Source organism: Hippopotamus amphibius, chromosome 15, assembly GCF_030028045.1.
Source record: "Hippopotamus amphibius kiboko isolate mHipAmp2 chromosome 15, mHipAmp2.hap2, whole genome shotgun sequence".
NCBI classification, from domain to species: domain Eukaryota; kingdom Metazoa; phylum Chordata; class Mammalia; order Artiodactyla; family Hippopotamidae; genus Hippopotamus; species Hippopotamus amphibius.
This window is the reverse complement of record NC_080200.1, coordinates 24,261,206-24,280,781: the sequence shown is the minus strand read 5'-3', so window position 1 is coordinate 24,280,781 and position 19,576 is coordinate 24,261,206. Positions and strand designations below refer to the sequence as shown.

The 19,576-nt window shown below is 36.4% G+C and overlaps 1 protein-coding gene across 1 annotated transcript; it reads right to left on the bottom strand.

The window, feature by feature from the left end:
- Positions 1-9,969: 9,969 nt before the first annotated feature.
- Positions 9,970-10,932, bottom strand: LOC130837033 (olfactory receptor 2T29-like). The gene has a single exon (XM_057709785.1). It carries the CDS (start codon positions 10,930-10,932, stop codon positions 9,970-9,972), a length of 963 nt encoding a protein of 320 aa, XP_057565768.1.
- Positions 10,933-19,576: the final 8,644 nt, after the last annotated feature.

Genomic DNA, 19,576 nt, shown 5'->3' with positions numbered 1-19,576 from the left:
AGTAACAACTGACACTGTATAAATATAAAATATCATGAGAGATTACTACAAACAATTATATGCTAATAATATGGACAACCTAGAAGAAATGGGCAAATTCTTAGAAAAGTTCAGTATTCCAAGACTGAACCAGGATAAAATAGAAAATATGAACAGACCAATAACAAGCACTGAAATTGAAACTGTGATTAAAAATCTTCCAACAAACAAAAGCCCAGTACCAAGGGGCTTCACAGGCTAATTCCATCAAACATTTAGAGAAGAGCTAACACCTATCTCCTAAAACTCTTCCAAGATATAGCAGAAGGAGGAACACTCCCAAACTCATTCTACAAGGCCACCATCACCCTGATACCAAAACCAGACAAAGATGTCACACAATAAAGAAAATTATAGGCCAATATCACTGATGAACATAGATGAAAAAATTCTCAACAAAATACTAGCAAACAGAATCTTACAGCACATTAAAAGGATCACCCATCATGGTCAAATGGAGTTTATCACTGGAATACAAGGATATGCAAAGCAATGGATGTGATACACCATATTAAAAAATTGAAGATTAAAAACCATATGATAATCTCAATACATGCAGAAAAAGCTTTTGACAAAACTCAACACCCATTTATGATAAAAGCTCTCCAGAAAGTGGGCATAGAGAGAAAATACTTCAACATAATAAAGGCCACATATGACAAATATACAGCCAATACCACCTTCAATGGTAAAAAATTGAAAGCACTTCCTCTAAGATAAGGAAAAAGACAAGGTGCCCACTCTCACCACCATTATTCAACATAGATTTTAAAGTGCTAGCTACTGCAATCAGAGAAGAGAAAGAAATAAAAGGAATCCAGATTGGAAAAGAAGTAGTAAAACTGTCACTGTTGGCAGATGATATGATACTATATATAGAAAATCCTAAAGATGTCACCAGAAAACTACTACAGGTAACCAAAGAATTTGGTAAAGTAATAGGATACAAAATTAATGCACATAAATCTCATGCATTCCTATACACTAACAATGAAAAATCAGAAAGAGAAATTGAGGAAGGACTCCCATTTATCATTGCAATGAAAAGAATAAAATACATAAGAATATACCCACCTAATGAGGCAAAATACTTGTATGCAGAAAAATATGACACTAATGAAAGCAATCAAAGCCAATAGAAACAGATGGAGAGATATAGCATATTCTTGGATTGAAAGAATCAATATTGTGAAAATGACTATACTATCTAAAGCAATCTACAAATTCAATGCAATCCCTATCAAATTACCAATGGCATTTTTAACAGAACTAGAACAAAAGATTATGCAATTTATATGGAAACACAAAAGACCCCAAATAGCCAAAGCAATCCTGAGAAGAAAAAATGGAGCTGAAGGAATCAGGCTCCCTGACTTCAGCAAATACTACAAAGCTACAGTAATCAAGACAGCATGGTACTGGCACAAAAACAGGAATATAGATCAATGGAATAGGATAGAAAGCCCAGAGACAAGCCCACACACATATTGTCACCTTATCTTTGACAAAGAATGCAGGAATATACAATGGAGAAAGGCAACCTCTTAATAAGTGGTGTGGGGAAAACTGGACAGCTACAAGTAATGGAATGAAACTAGAACACTCACTAACACCATATACAAAAATAAACTCAACATGGATTAAAGACCTAAATGTGAGCCCAGACACTATAGAACTCTCAGAGGGAAACATAGGCAGAACACTCTATGACATAAGTCAAAGCAGGATCCTTGTTGACCCACCTCCTTAGAGTAATGGAAATAAAAACAAAAATAAACAAATGGGACCTAATAAAACTTAAAAGTTTTTGCACAGCAAAGTAAATCATAAATAAGATGAAAAGACAATCCTCAGAATTGGAGAAAAATATTTGCAAGTGAAGTAACTGACAAAGGATTAATATCCAAAATATACAAGCAGCTCATGCTGCTCAATATCAAAAAAAAGCAACAACCTAAGCTAAAATGGGTCAAAGTCCTATATAGGCATTTCCCCAAAGAAGACATACAGGTGGGAAACAAACCCATGAAAAGATGCTCAATGTCACTAATTATTAGAGAAATGCAAATCAAAACTACAATGAGGTATCACTTCACACCAGTCAGAATGGCCATCATCAAAAAATCTAGGAACAATAAATGCTGATGTGGCTCTGGAGAGAAAGGAACCCTCCTGCACTTTTGGTGGGAATGTAAATTCATATAGCTACTATGGAGAACAATATGGAGGTTCCTTGTAAAACTAAAAATTGAGCTACCACATGATTCAACAATTCCACTACTGAGCATATACCCTGAGAAAACCATAATTTGAAAGTATACATGTACCACAATATAGTCAGTACATGGAAACAACTTAAATGTCCATCAACACATGAATGGATAAAGAAGATGTGGCACATATATACAATGGACTATTACACAGCCATACAAGGAATGGAATTGAGTTATTTGTAGTGAGGGAATAGTCTTGGAGATGTGATACACAGTTAAGCAAGTCAGAAAGAGAAAAAAGATACTGTATGCTAACACACATATATGAAATCAAGGAAAACAGTACTGATGAACAGAGAGGCAAAACAGGAATAAAGATGCAGATGTAGAGAATGGACTAGAGGACATGGGGTGGAAGGGGAAACTGGGATGTAGTAAGAGAGTAGCATTGACATATATACACTACCAAAGGTAAAGTAAATAGCTATTGGGAAGCTGCTGCATACACAGGGAGATAAGCAAAATTTTAAGCAATTATACTCTAATAAAGATGTATTTTAAAAAGGGAAAAATATAGCAATATTAAACATATCTTAAAGGAAATGTTGAAAGTTTATCTCTAAATAGAAAGGAAACAAGAAGAAATAGGAAGAAGGAAATCATAATTGGAAAGTAAATCACTTAAATTAGCCAGTATACAGATTAAAAAAAAAAAAGAAACTATTTGTGAACATAATGATAAACACAAGGAACAGCAAAAGGATAAACATGAAGATGTAAAAAGGGATATCAAAATCATAAGGGAAGGAGTGTAAGAAAATGCAGATTCTTTTTTTTGGAATGTGTTTGAGCCTATATGTCTGTCAGTCTAAAGCAAGCAGATATAGCAAGGGTTAACATACCTAAAAAACAGGGATACCAAAAATCAAAACATACAATAGAGTCACAAAAGCCCCCCAAAAGAAAACAAAAATATAAAATAAAAGGAAATCATCAAAACATGAAAAGAAAAACAAAAAGAAAAAAGGAACAAAGAAGAAACAAAGAATCAACTGGAAAACAGGTTTAAAATGGCAATAAATACATATGTATCAATAATTGTCTTAAATATCAGTAGATTGAATGCTCCAATCAAAAGACATAGTGTGACAGACTGGATTAAAAAAAAAAGCCTACAAATATGCTGCCTACAAGAGACCCACCTTAGAGAGAAATCACACATAGATTGAAAGTGAGGCCATGGAAAAAGATATTTAATGCAAGTGGAAATGAGAAGAAGGTGGGAGTTGCAATACTCATATGAGACAAAATAGACTTTAAATAAAAGCCTATAGAGAACAATAAAGAAGGACACTATATAATGATAAAAGGATCAATACAAGAAGATGATTTAACACTTGTCAACATACATGCACCTGATATAGAAGCACCCAAATAGGTAAAACAAACACTAACAGATAATGGGAGAAATTATGGGAATACAATACTAGGAGGAGAGTTTAATACCCTACTCACATCAATGGACAGGTCTTCTAGCCTGAGAAGTAATAAAGCAACAAAGATCCTAAATGATACAATAGAACAGTTAGAATTAATTGATACTATCAGACATTACATCCTAGAAAAACATAATACAAATTCTTTTCAAATGCACATGGAACCTTCTCTAGCATTGACCACATACTAGGGCACAAAACTAACTTCAACAAATTTAAAAGTATAGGAAATATTTCAAGCATCTTTTCTGACCACAATGGCATGAAACTAGAAATCAACCACAGGAAAATATATGACAAAAAACAAATCAAAATGACAAAAAAACAAAACAAACAAACAAAAAAAGATTACATGGAGGCTAAACAGCATGATACTAAAAAAAACAGTGGGTCAATGAAGAAGTCAAAAAGGAAATAAAAAAAATACCTTGAGACAAATGGCAATGACAACACAACCATACAAAATTATGAGATGCAGCAAAAGCACTTCTCAGAGGGAAATTCATAGCAACATAGGCCTCCCTCAAAAAACAAGAAAAATCTCAAGTCAAAAACTTAACCTATCACCTAAAAGAATTAGAAAAAGAAGAACACACAAAACCAAAAATCAACAGAAGGAAAGAAATAATAGAGACCAGGGAGGAAATAAAATAGAGATTAAAAAAATAGAAAAATTAATAAAACCATGAGCTGGTTTTTTGAAATGGTAAACCAAATTGACAAACATCTGGCTAGGCTCATCAAGAAGAAAAGAGAGAACCCAAATAAAATAAGAGATGAAGAAGGAGGAATCTCAACTGAAACCACGGAAATACAAAGCAAACAAACAACCAAAAAACCATGAGAATACTATAAACAATTATATGCCAATAAATTTGACAACCTACAAGACCTGGACAACTTTCTAAAACACACAGTCTACCAAAATTGAATCAAGAAGAAATACATAGTTTTTTGTTTGTTTGTTTGTTTTTATTGGAATATAATTGCTTTACACTCTTGTACCAGTTTTTGAGGTACACCAAAGTCAATCAGCTGTAAGAAATACACAGTTTGAACAGACTGATTACTAGAAGGGAAATAGAATCTGTAATACGTAAAAACTCCCTACAAACAAAAGTTCAGGACCAGATGGCTTCACAGGCAAATTCTACCAAACATACAAAGAAGAGCTTATAACAATTATTCTCAAACTCTTCCAAAATTTTGAAGAAAAAGGAACACTCCCAAAGACATTCTATGAAGCCATCACACTGATTAAAAAAAAAAAAAAAGACAAAGAAAGAAAGAAAATTACAGTCCAATATCTTTGATGACTATAGACCCAAAAATTCTCAACAAAATATTAGCAAACCAAATTCAAAAACATAAAAGAGATTATTCACCATGACCAAGAGGGATTCATCCCAAGTTCACAAAGATGGCTGAAAATACACAAATCAATCAATGTAATATACCACATAAACAAAAGAAAAATAAAAAAGCACATGATCATCTCAATAGATGCAGAAAAAGAAAAAGCATTTGAGAAAATTCAACGTCTATTCATGATAAAAACTCTCACCAAAGTGGGCTTAGAGGGAATTTATCTTAACGTAATTAAAACCCTTTATGAGAAATGCACAGTCAATACAATACTCAACTGTGAAAAACTGAAATATTTCGCACTAAAATCTATATACAGAAAACCCTAAGGACACCATAAAAAATTTACTAGATCTAATAAATGAATTAAGCAAGCTAAGAGGACACAAGATTAACATTTAGAAACTAGTTGCATTTTCTTATACTGACAATGAAATATAAGAAAGGGATTATTAAAAAAATACCTTTTAAAATTGCACCAAAAAAGAAATCTAGCAATAAACCTAACCAAGGAGGTGAAAGACATATGCTGATAACTACAAAATATTAATAAAAGAAATTAGTTAAAGAAATGGAAAGATATCTCATGCTCTTGGATTGGAAGAATTAATATTGTTAAAATGGAAATATTACTCCACACAATCTACAGATTTAATGCCATCCCTATCAAATTACCCACGACATTTTCCACAGAACTAGAACAAAAAAATCCAAAAATGTATATGGAACCATAAAAGACCCAGAATTTCCAAAGCAATCATGAGTGAAAAAAAAAGCAAGAGGCATAACTATCCCAGACTTCAGATGATACAAAAAAGCTACAATAATCAAAATAGTTTGGTATTGGTATAAAAAAAGATATACCGATCTATGGAACAGAATAGAGAGCCAAGAAATAAGCCCACACATCTACGGTCAATTAATCCTCAACAAAGAAGGCAAGAGTATAAAATGGGAAAAAGGCTCTTCAGCAAATGAGGCTGGGAAAATTGGACAGCTTCCTGTAAATCAATGAAGTTAGAGCACACACTCACATGATACACAAAAATAAACTCAAAATTGCTTAAAAACTTAAACATAATACAGAACACTATAAAACTCCTGGGGGAATGCATAGGCAAAACATTATCTGTTATAAATTGTACCAGTGTTTTCTTAGGTCAGTTTCCCAAGGCAATATAAATAAAAACAAAAATAAACAAATAGGGCCTAGTCAAACTTACAAGCTTTGGTACAGTAAAGGAAACTATAAAAAAAATGAAAGAAAACCTATGAAATGGGAGAAAATATTTGCAAATTATGCAACTGACAAGGGCTCAATCTTCAAAATACACAAAGAGCTCATACAACTCAACAACAAAGAAACAACCAATTGGATCTGAATAGTGGCAGAAAATCTTAATAGACATTTCTGCAAAGAAATGATACAGATGACTAGTAGGCACATGAAAAAATGCTCAACATCCCTAATTATTAGAGGAATGCAAGTCAAACTACAATGAGTTACCACCTCACACCAGTCAGAATGGACAACATTAAAAAGTCTACAAATAACAAATACTGGAGAGGCTGTGGAAGAAAGGGAACTCTCCTACACTGTTGGTGGGAATGTAAGTTAGTGCATCCACTATGGAAAACAGTATGGAGATTCCTAAGAAAACTAAAAATAGAATTACCATATGATCCAGCCATTCCACTCTGGGCATATACCTGGACAAAAATGCATATCATTCAAAAAGATATGTGCACCCCTATATTCATAGCAGCACAATTCACAGTAGCCAAAACATGGAAACAACTTCAATGTCCATGCCATTTGAAGCCACATGGATGCAACTAGAGATTATCATACTAAGTGAAGCAAGTCAAAAAGAGAAAGAAAAATACCATGTAATCTCACTTATATTTAGAATCTAAAATATGGCACAAATGAACCTATCAACAAAACAGAAATAGACTCAGACATAGAGATCAGACTTGTGGTTGCCAAGGGCGTGGAAAGAGGGATGGGTTAGGAGTTTGGGGTTGGTAGATGCAAACTATTACATTTAGAGTGGATAAACAGCAAGGTGCTACTGTATACTACATGGAATTATATCCAATCTCTTGGGATAAGCCATAATGGGAAAGAATGTTAAAAAATGTATTTATCTGTGTAACTGAGTCATTTTGATGTACAGCAGAGATTGGCACAACATTGTATATCAACTATACTTCAATTAAAAATGTGGAAAGGAAAATAAATAAATAAATAAATAAATAAATAAACTGGATCCATAAAAAATTAATTCCTAAAATGAAAATCAGATTATGTCACTACTGTTTTTAAATACCTGTGTCACAAAAGGGCAAGAAAGGATGCTGAACTGTGAATCAGGAATGGCAATGCCATTGGATTGTTTACCTCTCCTGCTTGGCTAAGAACCTGACCATTACTCATGCTCTTCTTTTTCCTTGGCTTCAGGTCCCTAAGCAAGTCTACCCCGCCACCCCAGCCTCCTGTACCCATCTGAGGGTAGCATCTAGTCACTATTAAACACTGAGCTCCCGGGTTTTCTTTCAGCCCCTCTTTGCTTGGCTGAACTCTCATCTCAGAGGTGGAACTGATATATGCTTATGACCTGTATCCTTTTCCCATGAACATCAAAACAATGTATGTACTTTATTATAAATATTTGCACAAACTACACCTACACTTCACGTTATTTAGGGAGAGTAATCAATGTTTTATTCAGATTCAAATTAACTTAGCTATGAGTGTTTTAAAATTTGTTTATTTATTGGCTGCCTTGGGGTCTTTGTTGCTGTGTGTGGGCTTTCTCTAGTTGCAGAGGGTCGGGGCTACTCTTCATTGTAGTGTGTAGGCCTCTCATTGCAGTGGCTTCTCTTGTTGTGAAGCACAGGCTCTGGGTGCATGGGTTTCAGTAGTTGTGACACACGGGCTCAATAGTTGTGGCTCATGGGCTGTAGAGCACAGGCTAGGTAGTTGTGGTGCACAGGATTAGTTGCTCCACGGCATGTGGGATCTTCCCAGACCAGGGATCGAACCCATGTCCCCTGCATTGGCAAGTGGATTCTTTGCCACTGCGTCACCAGGGAAGTCCCAGCTATGATTTTTAAAATCATAATATAAGAAATGCAAGTCAAAGCCACAATGAGGTATCACCTCACACCAATGAGAATGGCCATCATCACAAAGTCTGGAAACCACAAATGTTGGAGAGGGTGTGGAGAAAAGGGAACTCTCCTGCACTGTTGGTGGGAATGTAAGTTGGTACAGCCACTATGGAAAACAATTTGGAGGTTCCTTAAAAAACTACAAATAGAACTACCATATGATCCAGTCATCCCACTCCTAGGCATATACCCAAAGAAAACCATAATCCCAAAAGAAACATGTACCATGATGTTTATTGCAGCACTATTTACAATAGCCAGGACATGGAAGCAACCTAAATGCCCATCAACAAATGAATGGATACAGAAGATGTGGCATATATATACAATGGAATATTACTCAGCTATAAAAAGGGATGAGATGGAGCTATATGTAATGAGGTGGATAGAACTACAATCTGTCATACATAGTGAAGTAAGTCAGAAAGAGAAGGACAAATATTGTATGCTAACTCACATATACGGAATCTAAAAATGGTACTGATGAACTCAGTGACAAGAATAAGGATGCAGATACAGAGAATGGACTGGAGAACTCAAGGTATGGGAGGGGGCAGGGGGTGAAGGGGAAGCTGAGACAAAGCGAGAGAGTAGCACAGACATATATATACTACCAACTGTAAAATAGTCAGTGGGAATTTGTTGTATAACAAAGGGAGTCCAACTAGAGGATGGAAGATGCCTTAGAGGACTGGGGCGGGGAGGGTGGGGGGTACTCGATGAGGGGGGGAGTCAAGGGAGGGAGGGAATACGGGGATATGTGTATAAAAACAGATGATTGAACCTGATGTATCCCCCCCAAAAAAATAAAAAAATAAAAAAAAATAAAATAAAATCATAATATAGTATAAGAAATATAGGTTGAGTTAATGAATGATTGAAAGTTTGACATTCTTTCTCTGCTTGCTTGTATAATAATTTACATACTTCAAATCTCAGCTCAGATAACACCTCATGTGGAAACTGTTTCCTGCATAGGGAATATTGATAATAACATAATTCCTTCAACTTGGGTTAATATTTTCCCCACAGTACTTCATGCTGTACTGGATTTCCAATTCACCACATGGCATAAACATTGTAAGAGATGCCTTCAGGGTTGTACCATGAAGAATAAAGTAGCCCTCAGTAAAGGTAATCAGAAGACTGGACTGTGTATGTGATGAGCAGTCATGTTTACATTAGTACGACTTCTAAGATTTGTCACTGACACTGCTATAAAGCAAGAAGTAGGAACTGAACAATGGAAAAAAATCTGATACTTAACCCTTTAGTTTTAAGTAATTTCAACTGTACACAGCTAGCTTGAGTAATAATAGTACAATTAACACAGATTCACTTGTTAACATTATAACGCATTTGCTTCATCACTTTTCTCTATCATCAGTTGCACACCATATGATCTTTTGATCTAAATATTTTAATGATGTATTTCCTAAGAGTATGAATATTCTCTCACAGAATCACACTGCAGTTAAATTCAGAAAAGTATAACATGGATTCAATACAATTGTATAAGTAATTTATATGCATTCTAGTACAGGGAAACAATTCCTCTAAAAGAGATGATGATTGTATGGCACATTAAGGTGTGAGAATGTGAAGAATAATATTGTTATAAGAACATATATTTCCAATATGTAGAGTGAAGCAAAGTAAACCACTAATATAAAAATGTCTTACTTTACAGTTCTCTGAAAGACAGATCCCACATTTAACATTTTCTTTAGAGCCCCTGTGACATCCTTATTCCTAAGACTGTAGATTAAAGGGTTTAGCACAGGAGTGAGTATGGTGTAAAAGACAGACACAACCATGTCCTTCTCAGAGGTGTGGTAGGAGCTGGGCAGCATATAGCTGTAGGCTGAAGTCCCATAGAACAGGATGACCACAGTCATGTGGGAAGAACAAGTCATAAAAGCCTTCTTCCGGCCCTCTGCTGAATTCATCCTGTGGATGGTGAGGAGGATGAAAGTATAAGAGCTTGAAATGACTGTCACAGGGATGAGGAGCATGAGGACGCAGCACAGGTACATGAGTGTCTCATAGAGGGATGTGTCTGAGCAGGAAAGCTTCATTACAGCAGGGACCTCACAGAAGAAATGATGGATCTCCCTGGATCTGCAGAAGGGAAAGGTCATGGTGATGGGCGTGAGCATAAAGCCATCCACCGATCCCAGGAACCAACAACCAGATACCAAGAGAAGCCACATCTTATGGTTCATGAGAGTCGAATAATGGAGTGGATGACAGATGGCCACATACCGGTCATAGGCCATGGCAGCCAGAAGGAAAAATTCTGAACCTCCAACTGTCAGATAGAGAAACATCTGCATTCCACATTCAGGAGCTGAGATCTTATTCATACCCATGACCTGGTCCATGAGCATCTTGGGCACAATGACAGAAATGTACATCATGTCCATGAGAGACAATTGGCTGATAAAAAAGTACATGGGGGTGTGGAGATGAGCATCAGAACATATCAGAAGGATCAGGATGATATTCCCAGATAAGGCCATCAGAAATACCACAAAAATGATCACAGAAAGTAGTGCTGGGTACTTGGATTGACTGAAGAGTCCCATGAGGATGAAATCCAACTGTCCAGTGTGGTTGGCCACCCAGGTGGAATTGTCCATAAGGTTTCACCTAGACCACCAAAGAGATCTTTGGGATTAATAGATCACTCATTGGGTATGACCACCTGAAGTAAATATTTATTGAGCTTATGGTGTGTGTGTGTGTGTGCGTGCTCGCACATGCACTCGTGCATGCGCACACACATGTGTTCATGTGCGTGTATGCACAGAAACTCAGTTGTTCTAATAGTAAGAAATGTCATGGGACTATAGATTTTGGGATTAGAAATGGCTTGTAATTCAACAAATTTAGTGGAAATCAGAATTCAGAACTTTTGGTTAACAACTTGGTTACTCATAGTAAAAATAGTCTTTTGTTATAGAAGTCAGAATTGAATCAACCTGTTTTAAGGATCCACCTGGATCTTCAAAACTCTTGGAATATATTCCATGTGAGAAAGTATTAGAAAATAACTGAAACATAATTTGGGGAGAATCCACAGCGAAGGTTTGAACTCCCTGTGCCTGTAGCTTCCGGCCTTGCTATGACGCTCTGTGTGTGTGAAGGGAGTGATGCATCCACAGGAGCAGATTGGGGTCCTCACAAGTGACAAAATCCTTAGATATCCTAAGGGCACTGAGTGAGGGGCCCAGATTCTGAGGCAGGAATATGACAGCTGCTTCGTATTATCCTCTACCTAACGTTCCTCTGCCCACATTACATAAAAGATGGATAATATTATTTGATTTCAGATATGGTTAGGATTAAATGAAGAAAACTAATAAAATTGCTTAGAACATTACCAGTTTCAGATGAATAAGCACATACATTCTTAAAGTGTTAAGACCTATACTAATTACTGTGCAGATTCTATTGAAGAGATAGCTGCTATTTTTCTATTATTTGAGATGCATTACTACAGTTTACTACTTTTAGTATCTAGTCACACATATAAGAATTTGGATTTATTTCTGTACTACTGGAATAATGTAATAACATATATGTGTGTATATATTACATATACATACACACATGAATATATGCATGTTTATGATCTCAGACTTTCTATAAATACAAACTCTACATAAATAGGTTTATATAAATGTGAATATGTAAATATAAATAAATACACAATATATATTTCTTGTTTTAACCCTGCTTAAGCAGAGCTTTGTGGAGAATCCCATCTTGGTTCTGTCTAGTACATGCTTCCCCAGCTTCGTGTCTTTAAATTTCGTACCATTTTTTTCTCTAAATCTCAGTGAGAAGAACTAGCATTTAGATGATTGCTCCCATTTACCAGGGAAGGCTTTAGTTGTTTTGTAAACATCATATGCTTTATTGTCTATGGCAATCAAGTTTTCATGGAAAGAGAGATGCAGAGAGGAAAAGTGAAAAACACTGAGAAGTCTCTGACTCCAATTCAAGCTTCCCCCCCTACCTTCTGTTCACAGCCTATATCTATTTTGGAGGATGAAGGCAAATCAAAGAAAAATTAAACTTGGATACACTTAAGGAGGTCACAGTCAGTCTATTCAGGGAGAAATATTATATAAATGTGATTTAAAGTAGAATTTTAAAGGAGATACAAACTAAATAAGAGAGAACAATATCAAAATGTCTGGCCTTTCTGAAGGGAATCAGTAATAGATTATTCTACATTTCCTTCTAAGAAGATTAAACCTTTGCAAGTTTTCAATTTCTGACATGGTAAATGTTAAATTATATAACTCCTCATCAACAAGAAGGAAATGTTGGCTTCTTTTTCTGGGGAGAGTTTAGAAGTGGTTATAATGTAAGAACATTTCAGGAAGAATTGTCACTTCCAATATATTTTATACTATTGTAATAATCCCAGAGACTAATGACAACTTTCAATTTATATACAATCCCAAATTCTGGGATGCTAAAGAAGTAGACAATGCTGAGATTGAATTTGATACCTTAATATAAATAACCAATAAATCTGGGAAATATTCAATTACAATATATTATTTCTGTCAGATTCCACTTACACTGGCAGATAGCAGCCAAGTTCTGTGTAAAATGTAAAAAACAGTCCAATAAACTGAGGAAATACCTGTGGCTGAGTCTATATTTGTGATCAAAGTGAAGCAAGGACCAATGCAGTGACTAGCACATGTGAAGACCTCAAAGCTGTTTGCTGAATAAGTGACAGGAGAGCAGGATCGTGAGTGGGAGGCACTGGACAAATTTCTGTTGCATTTTGGTAAATGGGAGTCACTGTGATCAAACCACACTGCACAGCCCATCTAGACCTCTAGACAGTCAAGAGAATACTGTCTTTACCACACCAGGCAACTGCCCCTCCACCCCGATCACTCTTACTTTTCTCTACCCAATTACCTGAGTTTAATTTAAATTGGAATAGTGCATATTTGACTTGAGGAATTATTAACAGTAGGGGTAGAATAATATCAAATCTTATATGAAGCTGACCGCATAACATCTATTGTCCTATATTTTTAGAGTGCTTTTTCTCCCCAAGAGCCTATGAGGTATTTATTAATTCATGTTAATTTCTCCTTTTATAGCCTAAACAATTCAGGCTCCTGAAGCATCTACTTAGCATCACACAACCCCCTGAGAGAGCACTCCTGTCTCAGCCCTGGTGTTGGGACCCAGAGCCTGTAATCCTGCCTAAGTTCTCAAGTCATAGCCTTGTCTTCACAGTCTACAATTTGGGTATCAGCCATCCACAGTGGATTTCATGTGGGTAATATAAATAAGATTCAGACATTTATTTCAGTGTTCCAACTACCAGTAATAATCCCCACTCAATGTAAAATTAGTCCCTTTTCTTTTGTAAAATTTCATTCTCAAGAAAAGAAGCTCATTATTCAATAATATAGGAGGAATGTATATATTTTGTCCATAAATGATTGAAAATCAAGACCCATTTTTTAATACTTTGCAGTAAAAAATGTTACATAAAATATTTAGGAAAAATAAATACTATTTTCTCCATAAAAATAAAAAATATGGGAAAAATGATGAAATATAGTCAGTAATTAATAGAATGTACAAGTAGCAGAATAAGTTAAAACCAGATTACCCTTTTGATCCTGTGGTCCTGTCTTCCTATCTGACTGACCCCAACATCAGATGATGCCCAAAGCCTCATCTAGATGAGCTAATGAAAGTGGCCACGGTTAAGCATATAAAGAGAGACAGGAGTGTGACATCATCCCTGGTTTACTAGCCCACTAGGGAAATAGATGATGGTTTTCTATTGATAAATTCCTTCTGGGATCTTCAAGCAGAATACAATTAAGACAGCTAAAAAATTAATAGATATCCTTGCTATACTTTTCTGATTTTCTTCTCATGTCTTTTTTTTAAGGCTCTTTATTGGAATAAAATTGTTTTACACTATTGTGACAGTTTTTGCTGTACACCAAAGTGAATCAGCTGTGTTTATACATATATCCCCATATCACCTCCCTCCTGCAACTCCCCCACACCCTCCCTATCCCACCCCTCTAAGTCCTCACCCATCCTCAAGTTGATCTCTCTGTTTTATGCAGCAGCTTCCCACTAGCTATCTATTTTACATTTGGTAGTGTATATATGTCCATGCTACTCTCTCACTTCATCTCATGTCTTTTTAAAAAATCTTTTATTATTAAACCAGAAATCTCCAAAATACTTATATTCTCAAATCTTATCATAATCAATAAAATCTTATATATAAGATAAATGTTACATATGGCCTTAGTTTTTTTTCACATTAAATTTTTTCTTGTATGTATGTAGATATCCTCATTGTTTGTTCAAGACTATTTTGTGAGGTATTGACACTTCTCTTGATTTTAAAAGATACAGACTCTGAAATTCATAGCCTAATTGTCAGAGACTGAACCCCTAATCAGTACTGTGGTTGAGACTAAAATTGAGGTGGTGTCCTTTACATCTTCATTGGGATCACTCGTCAATAGGTTACTGATTGCACTCTTTCTACTGTCATTCAGTTGCAGTGTCTATTGCTTTAATACAGAATTGCATTTTAGGTATTTGGTTTTAATTTAATGTGTACATGCTAATTATTTAAAAATATTAATAAAAGCACAAACTGTTAAAAAGAAAATTTAAAAATCAACCATAATGTATTCTCCCAGATAAAAGTTATGCCTTAATACTTATATCTTGATTTCAGACTACAGATATTTATGGAATGTATACCATATACCACTCAGTTAGGAAAAAACAGGAAACAAGGTAAGAGCAACCCTATTCTCATTGAACTTGCAGCCAAATTCTTCTGAACCTTTTTTCACATGTATGTTCTCAAATTATATTGATTATTTTCCCATGGCATCCTTTTTGCTTGGCATTCTTTGTCTAGACAGTGACTTTTGTTGTAAGGCCCACACCAGGGGCCTGGGGCCTCCTTGTCCTAACTCCTTTGTCATCTAGATTCTCTTAAGTCTCTGGGGGTGCAAGCCCTGGTAGGCACTGGACAGTGGAAAGAAGGAACATGATGTATCTTTTCGGTTGTTTCTGGTAATGGTCTCTGGCAGCTTCAGCTGCTGTATTCAACTAACAACCATATGGGAGTTATGGGATACATCATCTCAAAGGTGGTTTCAGTGGTATTGGCAGGATGCAAGCAACTGGGTTGCAGCAGGAGAGGGTCCCACCAGTAGCCCCAGATGGCAACATCTCCTTCAGCTCAGCAGTAGGGCCATGTGGGATTCCATTATTTAGTGAGGACTCCTGATCTTGGGTGAAGACTCTCTCTTTTCTGTTTCTCCAGCTTTCATGCCAGCCCTTTGCCAACTTTGTGCCAATCTCCAGCATCAGATCTCTTCAGTTTGAAATCTGTAAAATGTTTGTATATGACTGGACACTTAACAATGAGGTTAAGATCCTATCAAAATTAATTGCACTTCAATTACAATCCACCAATATTAAATAATTACATTGAATTCAAATAATAAATTATAAGTTGTAGGAAATAAAACTGCTTTCATAGAAAGTATCCTCTGAATGTATTTTTTCCTGAGTTGACTTCCTAGAGAGTATAAAATGTTTCAAGTTTCTTCACATGCAACAGTAAATTGCTTTACAAAAACTTCCTCAAATTGTGCTATTGTTACTGCATACAAGCTCATACTGCTGGCCATATGACTGGTCAATAATTTGAGAGACAAGACTTCAGGACAAGGAGCAGCAACTTTATTAAGAAAGCCAGCAGACCTAGAATGTGGTGGACTAGTGTCACAAAGAGCCATCTTACCTGAGTTAGAATTCAGGCTTCTTTTATACTTAAAGAGAATAGAGTGCAGCTGGTTGTTGCAAAATTCTTGGTGCTAGACTCCTTTGTTCTTGAAGCTATTCAAGTAGGTCTTGTCACAATGTTCCTATCAACCTCCAACAAGGCCACTGTTATTTTTTGTTCTGCAACTTTTCATCTCTATATGAATGGAAAAGTGTTGCACCTTAAAGATCAATACTGGGAGGTAGAGCATTGAGATCCTTTGGGTTTTAGGTAACATTCTTTTGCAAAGGCACAGAGCCAGCATGAATAATCACAGACAACAGAGCACAGAGATAAAGGTATAGATCCAATACGGCGTCAGGTTAGTTCTCTGCTACAGTTTCCAATTGTCAATGACCATTCCACAATCTTGTGGGAAAAGGGATGGTGATCACTGTGTCTACTTCCTGCTGAGTGGGGGCAATGAGGGGGTGATTGTGTAATGGAATTGATAAACAGAACTGGAAGTATTCCTAAGGTTGGACAGACATTGCTTTCCTTTTTACAGCCCTGTCACAATACTTAGACAAGTACTTGAAGATACACATCAGCTCCAGCACTTGGGATGAGGAAACCCAGGAGTCTCTGCCTTATGCTGTCTTTATATCCTACAAACATTTTACAGTAAGGGGGTTATTTCCCCCTTTAGTAATTTCCAATGAGTGGCTGTCACCAGTGAAACAAAGTAGAAGAGCAAAAGTCATCATTTCTTATTTGGAAGAGGCTTGACTGAAAAGATCTACTTAATATCTTCTAATGGCTCACAGAGCAAGTCTGATTTTTATCCCATCCAGTTTCTGGAGGAGCATATTTTGGTCTATGGCCTCATTCTGACTAATTTAACAAAAGTGTGAGTGTTCAGCATCACCTCGTTTGGTCTTGCCACTTAGCCACAAGTTGATGTTTGGGTCCTTGTTCTCTGCAATATTTGAGGAGGACTTGATTCCCTTAGTTGGAAAGGGTACAGGACCACCTTAGTTGGGTAGGCAAAACTATTGTAAGCAAACTCATGAACAGAAGTTAATAGTGCCTAAAGTCTTAGTGTAGTTGGCAATTGCTAGGTCCTATAAGACATTCTCTTGCCTGGGCAGATACCTGGAATGGCTTAACATACAACATTTCAAGAGGACTTAATTTGAGCTTGCCTCTGGAAGCCACTCTAATTTATAGCAGAGCAACTGGAAAGACCTTATTCCAAGGTAGTCTCCTGATATATTTTATCAATACTCTTTCATTATTTCCTGTTTTTCCTGTTGATTGTGGTCTCCAGAGTGGATGTATTTGCCAATCAATATGATACCTGTTGGGTTATACTGGGGACAAAAGCAAGTCCATTGTCATTGCGAGAGTGTTAGACAATCCAAACTGAGGAATAATTTCCTTAAGGATGGCTTTAACTACTTAAGATTTTTTTTCTGCTGTCCATGTGGGATATGCTACCACTCATCCTAAAAACTGTCCACAAACACTAGTAGGTACCTGAGGTTTCCAGCATCCTTGTATCAAGAGGATTTGTCTTGGACATGCATTTTTTAACTATTCCTGGGCTACTGTCAGCCCACAATTCTCTTACCATTTTGTAGACCTCGGGGTGAAGAAGTTCCATCTGTTTTTCTGTATTTTCTTTGACAGTTATGTGTAGGTTTAAAGCATGTTCCATGGGGGCTCTGGTATCAAGTTGTCATTTAGTTTACAGAGGAGATCTTGGTCCTGGAAGGGGATAGGACATTTAGGCAGGTACAAGAATCTACGTTTTAATATTGGGTCTCCTAATTGAGTCTGCAATGTTTGTAAAAACAATTGGCTCTGTACTTCTACTGATACCCTCAATGACTGGGGTAGGCTGGAATTTTCTATGTGCTAACTTCGTTTTTCACATGGAATACGTTGTCCTTGTGTCTACCAGAAAGTTGATCAGTTTGTTCCCCACTGTTGGTTTTGCCCAGGGCTCCCATGGGGATATTTATTTGGATGTCTCAAATCCAGAGGAGCCCCTGGACCTCTTCATTCATCATCTGAACATTCTTCCCTTTTTACTGTCTGAGATGCCCCACTGCTTTTCTTTTCCTCAGCTCTCCTTTACTTTAATTCAGGGAATTCCCTTTTCCAATGTCCTACCTCTTTACAATAGGCACATTTTTCCTTACCCAATGATGTTTCACCTTTCTTACGGCCTCCTGTCTTTGGAGAATCCAATGCAGCAGCCAGAAATGTGGTACTTTACATTGTGTTTTCCTTTGTCTCTTTATGTTCTCTGCTCATAATGAATACCTTAAAAGCAATGTCTACCAACTGAGAAGGATTCATCCTAAATGCACCATTTAATTTTTGCAATTTTCTTCTGAAATCTGAGGTTCTTTATCCAATAAAGGTCATATTTACCATCCTAGCAATTTCAGGGACATCAGGATCTGCCATAGTCTTCATAAATCATTTCCACAATTCAAAAGATTTTTGTTTTTTGTTGAATTTCTTTTTTTTATATTTTTTTTATTTTTTATTTTTTTATTTTTTTTATTTTTTTGGCGATACACCAGGTTCAATCAACTGTTTTTATACACATATCCCCGTATTCCCTCCCTTCCTTGACTCCCCCTCCTCGAGTCCCCCCCACCCTCCCTGCTGCAGTCCTCTAAGGAATCTTCCATCCTCGAGTTGGACTCCCTTTGTTATACAACAACTTCCCACTGACTATTTTACAGTTGGTAGTATATATATGTCTGTGCTACTCTCTCGCTTTGTCTCAGTTTCCCCTTCACCCCCCGCCCCCTCCCATACCTCGAGTTCTCCAGTCCATTCTCTGTATCTGCATCCTTATTCTTGTCACTGAGTTCATCAGTACCATTTTTAGATTCCGTATATGTGAGTTAGCATACAATATTTGTCCTTCTCTTTCTGACTTACTTCACTCTGTATGACAGACTCTAGGTCTATCCACCTCATTACATATAGCTCCATCTCATCCCTTTTTATAGCTGAGTAATATTCCATTGTATATATATGCCACATCTTCTGTATCCATTCATTTGTTGATGGGCATTTAGGTTGCTTCCATGTCCTGGCTATTGTAAATAGTGCTGCAATAAACATTATAGTACATGTTTCTTTTGGGATTATGGTTTTCTTTGGGTATATGCCCAGGAGTAGGATTACTAGATCATATGGTAGTTCTATTTGTTTTTCTCCACACCCTCTCCAACATTTGTGGTTTCCAGACTTTGCGATGATGGCCATTCTGATCGGTGTGAGGTGATACCTCACTGTGGCTTTGACTTGCATTTCTCTGATGATTAGTGATGTTGAGCATCTTTTCATGTGTTTGTTGGCCACCTGTATGTCTTCTTTGGAGAAATGTCTATTTAGGTCTTCTGCCCATTTGTGGATTGGGTTATTTGCTTTTTTAGTATTAAGCTTCATGAGCT